General features: G+C 37.5%; 1 protein-coding gene across 1 annotated transcript; it reads right to left on the bottom strand.

Annotated features, from left to right (window-relative positions):
• Window positions 1-3001: 3001 nt before the first annotated feature.
• Window positions 3002-5272, bottom strand: hoxa13b (homeobox A13b). Its single transcript, XM_006636063.3, has 2 exons — window positions 4594-5272; window positions 3002-4175 (listed from the first exon to the last, which is right to left on the bottom strand). The coding sequence occupies exons 1-2, from the start codon at window positions 5234-5236 to the stop codon at window positions 3931-3933; spliced, it is 888 nt and encodes a 295-aa protein (XP_006636126.1). The 5' UTR covers window positions 5237-5272; the 3' UTR covers window positions 3002-3930.
• Window positions 5273-9565: the final 4293 nt, after the last annotated feature.

Genomic DNA, 9565 nt, shown 5'->3' with positions numbered 1-9565 from the left:
ATTTTCTCTGTCGTTATCTCCTACAGATGAAAATGGGTTTCCAGATACTCTTTTTTCGACTATAACGGGAACATCCAACCCGCTCGAACCTCATTCAGTACCAAAGTACTCACAGGTTTCATTAGCTGGCAATGGAGAAAAAGTGTCGGTGAACATTTCTCTCGATCTACATAATATACTCATTTTTGCTGTGACTGTGCACTCACGTCGACCTACTTAAAATGTGCATTCCAATGAAGTACAGATTATAAAACGACTTTAGAAAAGTATAAGAATTTACTCGAATTTTGATTGAAACACAAACATTATATTTCAAAGTAACGAACAGATTAAGTTAATATTGTATTTATGTAATAATTTTCAAAGTTTGCATAACTTAAACATAAAATAAACATATACATAATAAACAGTGATTATAAATTCATTTATAATTTATCCGAATCCTATTAGCTATTATTCACTATAAATTAACTACAAGTTCAGTATAGTGCACACAGAAATTACACTATAAATCACTATAAATTAATTTATAGTATAAAACGACTAATAAGATTAGATTTTATATAAGAGGTTAAGAAGATCGCAGAGCTTATATTTCATATCAAAGCTTCTCTGAGAAGAAACTTGAGCTACTCATTTCCGTTGTGCGATCAATAATTAATGATTTATTAATTAATACGACCATTTGAAGAGAAAAATATCTGCATTGCTCTTGCACAGCTCGACAATCGCACGCATGGAAAACTGTTGACATCAATGTCCATTATATGCTCGACTGACTGGCGGCTTCTAACATTCTTTCAGTGAAAAGCTGAATACTGTGGTTGTAATGTATTACAAGACAAATTGAACACACAACAGCTGCGCATTATTTCAGTATTATCTATGTCTCACAAACTCTCTGCATTCTAATAGACAAAATAGACGAAAACCAATGTAATATTTATATACCATGTAGAATGTACTATTCTTTGATAAGTACATTCATTTATGCCATGTATCTGGCCCCACATATAGAAACACATAGTCATTGTTACATCAACACGCAATGAAGGGTAGTGCCCAAAAATAATTTAAACAACTACGAGGGTCTTACATGAAAGGTATGTACAAGGATAATGTTGCCCGAATTATTAATGTTTTTTTTCTTTGTTGGCTTTGTCTTGCGCATAGAACTATTCACAATTTCGTTAATAAAAATATTTGATGAACTTGTATCCATATGTACACCGAATGAACCAGTTTTAAACTAACCTTTCTATGTATCTCTTCAAGAGTATATGTGAATCCTCGAGTTGTAAATGGGCTATTGTCGGGATTAATTGGAAAGGATAAATGAAAAGCGAAAGTGGGTGAGTTTCTAACGTGAATGGTGACTGGGTTATTGCGGAAAACTGCCACACATGTACACCTGCATTAATTGACGCGGTTTCTAAAACGGAAATTATTTCTTCGTATAGGAGGACGTGAAAAATAAACAGTCGTACTGGAGAGATTGTTACGTCAAACAATTGTGCTGTTACTTGTTTTGTCAGTTTTCCTGTTTTAGGAGAGATTGTAGAAAATTGTTTCAAATATTGATTAAAAATAATTTTTGAATTGATAAATTGTGCTTGTAATTTTCTTTCAAAGCCCGGTGACTTAAAAGCAGAAGATAAAAACGCCGCAGAGAGGGAGCACTGGATTATTACAGTGACACGTGTTCCAGTGTCCGGATTAATATTTTATTACATTAAAATACCTTTAAAAATGATGATTTATTCCAGCCGTGAACTTTCTGAGGTTTGATCCACTGTATTTTAAAACAGCCGAGGACATTTTAGTATAAACAGACAAATAAAAACGTTAACATTCATATTGTGGCAACAATTTTGCCTCGCGAATAACACGATTTAGGAGTAATGTTAGTGTAACAAGTTCTCCAGGTAGATGCCGTGCACCTGGGCTACAGATTCTTTAACCATGACATATACCTGAATCGATGGAGAAGAAAAAACAAAGCCTTTTTAAATATTCTTTAAATTGCCTGCGTGAATATTTTTAAATATGACTGTGTTGGCCTGCTGGTATGGATGGTGAATAATGAATGCCCTTTCAGGGGAATACGAGAAATTGAGTTTCCTCCTTAACGTGTGAATTAAGTGGGGTTTAGCAAAAATAAACATTAGTTTTTTTTCCATCGCCTTCATGAAATGCATAGAAAACAGACATAAAAATTCAGCATAATTTATATTCGGTTCAAATTGTTCCAATTGTTCCAATTTCTCATATTTAATAGAGTGGAAAATCGAAATATGTTAGTCTACATGCGATATTATCAATAAATATATGCAACGATTGAAATTTCGAAATAGAAAACTAAAAAAAAAGGTTTGCAAAGCTCTGTGTAGCCACACAGAAGTCTCGCCAGGTGGCGCCATTGTTCCAGTAATTTCACTCGTTCATTCATTTGCTGTCGGAAGCCAAGGTCAAGAACGGGCCATTTTCCTTGAGGTCAAGGTTTGATCCCCCGAAACCCCAACATAAACACTCACGTCCCAAACAAAACAGCAAATCAGGCGAGCGTGTTCTGAACCACCGATACACAGAACATACGATACCCAGAAACATGTCTTATGAACACAGATTTTAATGACTACAAGGCTTAAAATAAGACAAGCTGCTGTATATGGTAAGTACTATTAAAGGAACACTAACGTTGCATTTAATGTTCGTGAAAAATGAGAATTAGACTATTTATTGATTAAATTAAATCTGCAATAATGCTCGATGCCTCTGATTTTCAGCAGACATTCGGGAAGTGGAAGGAAATTAAATTAACAAGTCGTTTGTCACCCTGTTTCTTTGAAGTCGTATAAATCAAGTTGGAGTATTTCATTTGTAGGGTAAGATTGAATTTGAAACAACTCGAATGGACTATGCCTACATATTCACCCTTCCCTTATCACGAGGGGGCAGTGATTTCGGTGTCGTTTTAAAACAAAGATATCACTCTCTATAATCATATTACATGTCCTGATTTTATTGGGACGGAATTTGTTTGGTAATTAACAAAGTACACTGATATTTTGCAGACATAGATATAAATGAACAATGCAAATATTCAATACTTCAAGCATACGGCGCTGGCATAGGCTATACAACAACAATAACGCAAATATTATAGGAAAGCTATTTTACAATTGACACATATGAAAAGCTTTGCTTTCACCAAAGGACATCATGAAACAGTAAGATTGCCTTGGCAGTTTCCTTAATAAAAGGACGTGTAGATCAGGGAAACATTAGAAATCACGATGTAAGTAGTCGAGAAACAACTCTATAAGACTTGAGATATCTTTAAAAGCCACGGTATACATATTTTCCATTAAACAAGTGAATTGTGTGCACATTTTATTTTATTAATTTTCATTATGTATAATTCTAAAACATGCTGGTTTTAATTTAGGTATCCCAGACTGCTTATAGCCTCTTTTTCAGAACTTTCAAATGAAAAAAAAAATAGAGCGTAAACATATTTATTACACGTTTTCTAGGATTTCCTGAGCAGAAATGAAGCATGCAGTATAGATTCGCAATACACTGTACATGAATAAATCCCCGTCTTCCTACACGCCTTGTGGAATAAGACACAGCACTAGTACAGTCCAACCACTGATGCTTGTAGCAACACAATATCTTTTACATCAAATACGGAGGTTCCGAACGTCTCCAACATTCGCTCCTGCCACAGAGAAAGGCTGGGGTGGCGCCGTGGCACGCAATGTTAAATTCTTTCAGAAAAAAAGTCTTCTTCATATTTACCTGTGAATTTCGAAGTCTTAAATCCAAAGCCTCGAGGTGTGTGTATAGGAATGACATACACACGTCCGCACAACCTGTAGTTCGCACCTCGGAGAGGGAAGAGATCCCCTTTCAGTCCCCTCACAACTAGCTGGTGCTCTTCAGTTTATTCACCACTTTCTTCTCCTTTACTCTCCTGTTCTGGAACCAGATTGTGACCTGCCTTTCGGACAAGTTTGTTTGCGCAGATATCCGTCTCCGCTTGTCCTTCGTGATGAATTTATTAGTAGCGTACTCCCTCTCGAGCTCTTTCAGCTGCACCTTTGTGTAGGGCACGCGCTTCTTCCTCCCGCGCCGAAAGGTGCTGCCGTCCCCCGGGTGCGAGACCACATCTGCACGAGAACAGAGCGCAACATTACTCTCCCGGAATCTCCCTCTCACCTACATAAGGGCAGCCGACAGCAGAACTTATCAAAAAAATAGCTGCTTCTCACTGACAAGTGGTTGTTTTTCCCCCCCGAACTCGTTAGCAAATACCTGATACGTTACAAGCAAGCGCGCTGGCTTTACAAATCACAGATGCTTAAAATTAAATTGAAAAAAAAAACCCCGACAAGTTAAAATGTCACCGGCGGAAAAAAATAATTGCGCTTTCCAAAAGTAAAAGGCACGTTTTTTTGGGGGGTGGAAAAAAAGGTCAGTCTTCTCGGATTTCTAAGTGTACCTTCGCGTTCTTTACGTATTCTTGTGAGTAGCTGCTGCCTATTCTCTCTAGTTTGAGCGCTATCAAACAAGCTTTGTGCCACATACCTTGGATCGATGATTTCCAAAGGTGAGCCGGCTGGGCTTGCTCCTTGGAGCAGTAAACTTGGCCGTTCCACCCGTTGGTGATCGCCCACGGCTGGTAACTTTCCACGGGTAACAGCGGTTCGTGCCGGGGCTCCCCCGGAGCGCTAATCGTCGGCACTACCGGAACATCTAGATAGCTGGGAACGGGCTGATAGGGGCCAGCAGCGTAGCCCTGATAAAACGCGAATTCCTTCGCTCTGGACGTGAATTCTTCGCCAGAAACCGATGTGTCCATGTACTTCTCTGCATAGGTGGAGGGCTGTGCGCAGGACTTAATGCCGCTATGATGTGTCATCCTACAGGGGTAGTAGCCGCTGCCAAAATATCCATAGGGCAAAGAAGCGCTAGAAGAGCTCTGGGCTGCAGAACAGGGGCTGCACTGTTTGACAGGTTCGGCCATGCCAGAAACTGGCACCTCACTCGACGTGTAAGCAGTGCTGGGAGCCAGGGACGCAGGATGGGCCAGCAGATTCCTGCACTGATTCGCGGCAAAGTTGCCTCCTGCAAATCCTTCCATGTTTTTGTTCACTTCATCTAAACCGTTGTCGTACAGGAACATCACCGGGTCAATCCAGCGGGGATGGAGAAGTAATGACGCTGTCATAGCACGTCCAACATTGAGACTACTGGCTCTTTTTAAAAAGCCCCAAGACTGAAAAAAGAGATAGTGAATCTGAGAGAGTAACCAGCACTGACGCGCCTGTGTACACCAAGCCCGCGCGGCTATTGGCTGAGCCCAGCCACGTGATATGCAAAGAGGGCGATAAACATCTCAAACACAGATAATTAAATGTACAAGATGCGGTGTGTTGTAAGTTGTCCGTAGCAATCAAAGTTCCTGGCTTGTGTAATACTTCCCAAAAGCTGTGGACTCGCGCGTAAATCTGAGAACCAAGCATCTGCTTATATGTGGATCTGTTGCAAGATAAGTGGATTACACTATTTTACCTCTTTGGTTTACATGATAATCGAGTTTCTCAAAATACTTTTTACCCCTTTCGACCGGCAAGGACTTCTAGGAATCGAATAAGAAGCGGGGAGAGTCTGGTGTGTCATGAACGACTAGGACTTGATCCTAACTCTTAATGTAACCCGAAATGTGCGTGTAAATCTATTTGTGAAAAGTATTTACAAATATAAACAACTCATTTATGCACTCTGGTTCTTTTTCTAAACATCCAGGTTAATTTAAAGCTTTTATATACAGACAGTATGCATTTCAGACAAAGCAAAGAGAACCTGGGAGTAAATAATGAAGTCACGAACCCTGCTCTGTCTGTCGGCAGCCTACCAACACAGTATCTTGACTTACAACTCAGATCTCCGCTGACGTTCCGATTCGTCTAAAAATGTGAAAGAAGATGGTACACGGAAATATATTTACAAGTGTAATTAAACGTACGCAGTTCATCAATATTAAAATAAAACTACTGCAGACAAAAGTAAAATTGCTGAGGTGTATAGTAAAATTAATTGTTTTTTCCTGCCAAATCTTTATTGCTTTATCGAAAAATGATTAAACATTTCTTTAAATAAATCACATTTAAATAATTATGGATCTGTTGAATGTATATTATTACATAATATGCAGTATAATTATTTAGTGTAGGACTGACCTGCAAATTTTAACTATGTTTTGCTGATAAGAATATTTCAACTTCTCTATATAGTACAATAATATATGCATTATAGAAAGGACTACACAAAAAAAGTGATACTTGGTATAAAGTAATATTATCCTCTATTTAAAATGTAACTGGAAATAAAACTTTTGATACACTGCACTGAGAAATGTCTTCCATGTCCTGAAGATTACTCCTAAACTAGGCGTTTCTTTCTGCTCCTTTGACGCCTTTGCTCAAAGAGGAAATGTCTGCACCTTTTCAGCTATAGAAAATACGACCCCACTGGACGCTGGAGGCGCAAATAACTCTCCACGCAAAACTGCAATTGTAAAAATGGACAAAAAGGATTTACTTAAACCATTCCTACCACGGTAGCTTCCGGTGTGTTTACAATATGCAAAGCCAAAGCAGCCAGCAATGTGGCCGAGCTGTTTTACATACGGGTTAGACGCGGCCAGGGGCCAAGGTCAAGTTGAAAGTTGCAGTCTAGCCAGAGTAACTGTTGTCATTCAAGCTTTGACGAGCTCGTCTGAATTCCTGCATGGACACAGTCGTGAGAAAAAGAATGAACTGGGTTCTGTGCAAAGTTGTGGTTTTGTAAAAGTAAGTTATTCTCGTTAAAATGAATTGGGATCTAGTTATATTCTTCGTTTTTTTTTCATTTTTCAGAAAAAGGTGTGAAGACGATTTAATTACGTAAAAAGGGCCTCTCAAACAAAAGTGCTGCCACCGGATTAGTGTGTTTGGCTCTTTTACAACAAGCAAAGTCTGCGAACCGAGACTTGCGAAGCAGCTCCGTTTATCCGCCTTCTCGATGAAGTGAAATTATATTAAAAAAATCTCAATTCTCAATTCAGATTCTGTTGTATTAAATACATGTAGCTCTTACCACCATGAAAGATTATGATCTATAAATAAATATATTTGTACAAGCAGTTTTCACGATTTGACATACATTTAGATTGATATCTAGTTTCAGCGTAGAATAAAACTGTGCCTAGGAAAAAAAAGGACAAGTACTTGTAATGAAGTTCTTTGCAGGTATGTTTCCTGCGAAATCTTTCAACTTGTTTTCGCGAACGAATAAATAGACTCTTTCTTGTCAACAATGGCGAAATTGTAAAATAATGTTTTGGGTTTTGCTTGAAACGCTTGCTCGTTATATTCCATTTAAACAGTTATCTCCTCTATTATTTAGAGCGGCCTTTTAAAGACTTTTTAAACATCTCGAATTCACTGCAGCTATCTTCATACGTTTTTCACATGTGGCATAATTTGAGTCTAAATTGAATTGGACGTTTTCATTGAAAAAATGACACATAATCAAGTAACATTTTAAAATATCTTAACGCGGAGCGGCTTTTCAAGGGATCAGTTTGCCTATTAACACAGTACATCACATATTGAAAATTCAGGGAGATATGATATATACAGATTATTATTAATTAGGATAAATATAGTGTTTCATAACACTATATTGCCATAAAATATGTGTGGAGAGCTTAAGAATAATGTTTTATGCATGGACTTCATATATACAGTAGCTCTTAAGTGTGAATATCTTAAAGGGTGCTTTACATATTTCGGACTATATCAAATTGTTTACATAAAGTGTTTATGAAAGCTGTAGTGAAATTTGCGTATTAAAGATATATATAATTAGACGTTTATGAGAAAATAAATACGATTATGAAATATGTGCTCTCAATAGAAATTTGATCCACATATTTGTTCATTTAACGCAGAACCGCCAGTATCAAATGCCCACAAAACCTTAGCAAAGTTAAAAATCGGAAATAATTAAAAAGTATATAGTGTAGCTATATGCATTTATTTCCAAAGAAAAATAATAAACATAGTGCAAACTGATTTTGTATTATGTATTCATATGTATTTTTTTTTCTAAGATATCAAATGAGGTATTTATGAAGAATAATGTGCTCTATTGGTACAGTGGCTTGAATTAGAATACACAAAATATGAAAAACTGCAAACAAATTGCAAACTTAATTATTCATATTTGGATCTGTAATTCATACAGACGGCACCCAAACCATATTTAAACGACATTTGTTTGGAGGGCCAAGTACACACCTCCGACTGTCCTAATTGTGTATTATTTTTAAAAATCATTACCGTCTTTTGTTGCATATTTCAAAATAGAAAATAGTTGTTTTAGCTTCAGTAATTAATACGGTTTCTGTTTCGATGCACAGTCTGCGTTTTTATCTGTTTATCCATTGGTATGTGTATTATATTAATAGAAAATGTGAATTATTTCAATAAAATGAGCCAAGTGCACAAAACAAACAGGTTATATAAAATATCTTTAGGAGCAATGGCAGTGAGAAAAGACACGTTTATGTGTATATGTTTGAGTGAAAATCTGTCATTATGCGAGATTATTGTCAAAAACAGATTAATATGAACCATTACATACAGAAATTCCGAAGACAACGGGAATTACTTGAGGAAATAAATGTTTAGACCCTCTGAATTTCGACAGTGCCACGAAGAAGACAGTGTGCCTCTACATTGTGATTCCGGAATAAAAATTAAAAAAATAATTTAATGCCATAAGAAACGTACAAATTAGAAAAAAAACATCCGCGCCTGCAAGCCTTATGGTAGCATCCCTGCAAATAGGTCCTGTTTGTGCGGAAGCGACAGGCCGGAGCGGGGCTGCTCCTCGTGCTGGCAGTATCAGGCAGGGTAAGAGCAGCGAACCGAAGGAGAAGCTGAAGTCCAGTAAACAGAAGGGCGAAACTGCAGGTGAAGAAGTCTCTGCGAGCAGATATATTGCATCAGTAAAACGATATTTTCTAAACCGATTAAATAGAATAGTTTTCATTTTACAATAATCATAATCATAATCATGTATGCCTGAACTTTAGTTCAAAGACACTTTCGGTTCATAAAGGTATGGAATTCATGTTCTTAAATTGTTTTTTAATTGCTACACACCCATTGCAATGGGGTTATAACATGGAAAAGAAAAAGCAGGTTTAAAGGGAGAAGCTGTCGCCTGTTTCAGGAGACCTGTGCTATAGGGATGGTTTCCTCACAGCTGTAACAAGGCTGCAGTAAATACGATAATAGCACAACACCTATAATTAAAGGGAAAAGACGTGGCTGTTTGTATTTTGACTTGAGCGATCTTTCTCACAGTTCCTGAAGCACTATCGCTTTTCTTTCTTCACAACACAAGAGGCGAACAACACATCCCTTCAGAACACAGACATATGTTGAGTCTCCTTAGTATTTTGGGGGCGAGAAAAGGAGCACAGTTTAATACCTTAGGAGACGAA

Source organism: Lepisosteus oculatus, chromosome 10 (assembly GCF_040954835.1).
Source record: "Lepisosteus oculatus isolate fLepOcu1 chromosome 10, fLepOcu1.hap2, whole genome shotgun sequence".
Lineage (NCBI taxonomy): Eukaryota > Metazoa > Chordata > Actinopteri > Semionotiformes > Lepisosteidae > Lepisosteus > Lepisosteus oculatus.
The sequence above is the reverse complement of the archived record's forward strand: the minus strand, read 5'-3'. Positions and strand labels throughout refer to the sequence as shown.

What these genes read in the sequence shown, in the direction of transcription:
- hoxa13b (XM_006636063.3), bottom strand. Translation starts at nt 5,236, where the DNA reads ATGACAGCGTCATTACTTCTCCATCCCCGCTGGATTGACCCGGTGATG. An exon ending in TTGGAAATCATCGATCCAAG is followed by an intron (nt 4,176 to 4,593) that starts GTATGTGGCACA and finishes GTTCTCGTGCAG; the next exon opens with ATGTGGTCTCGCACCCGGGG.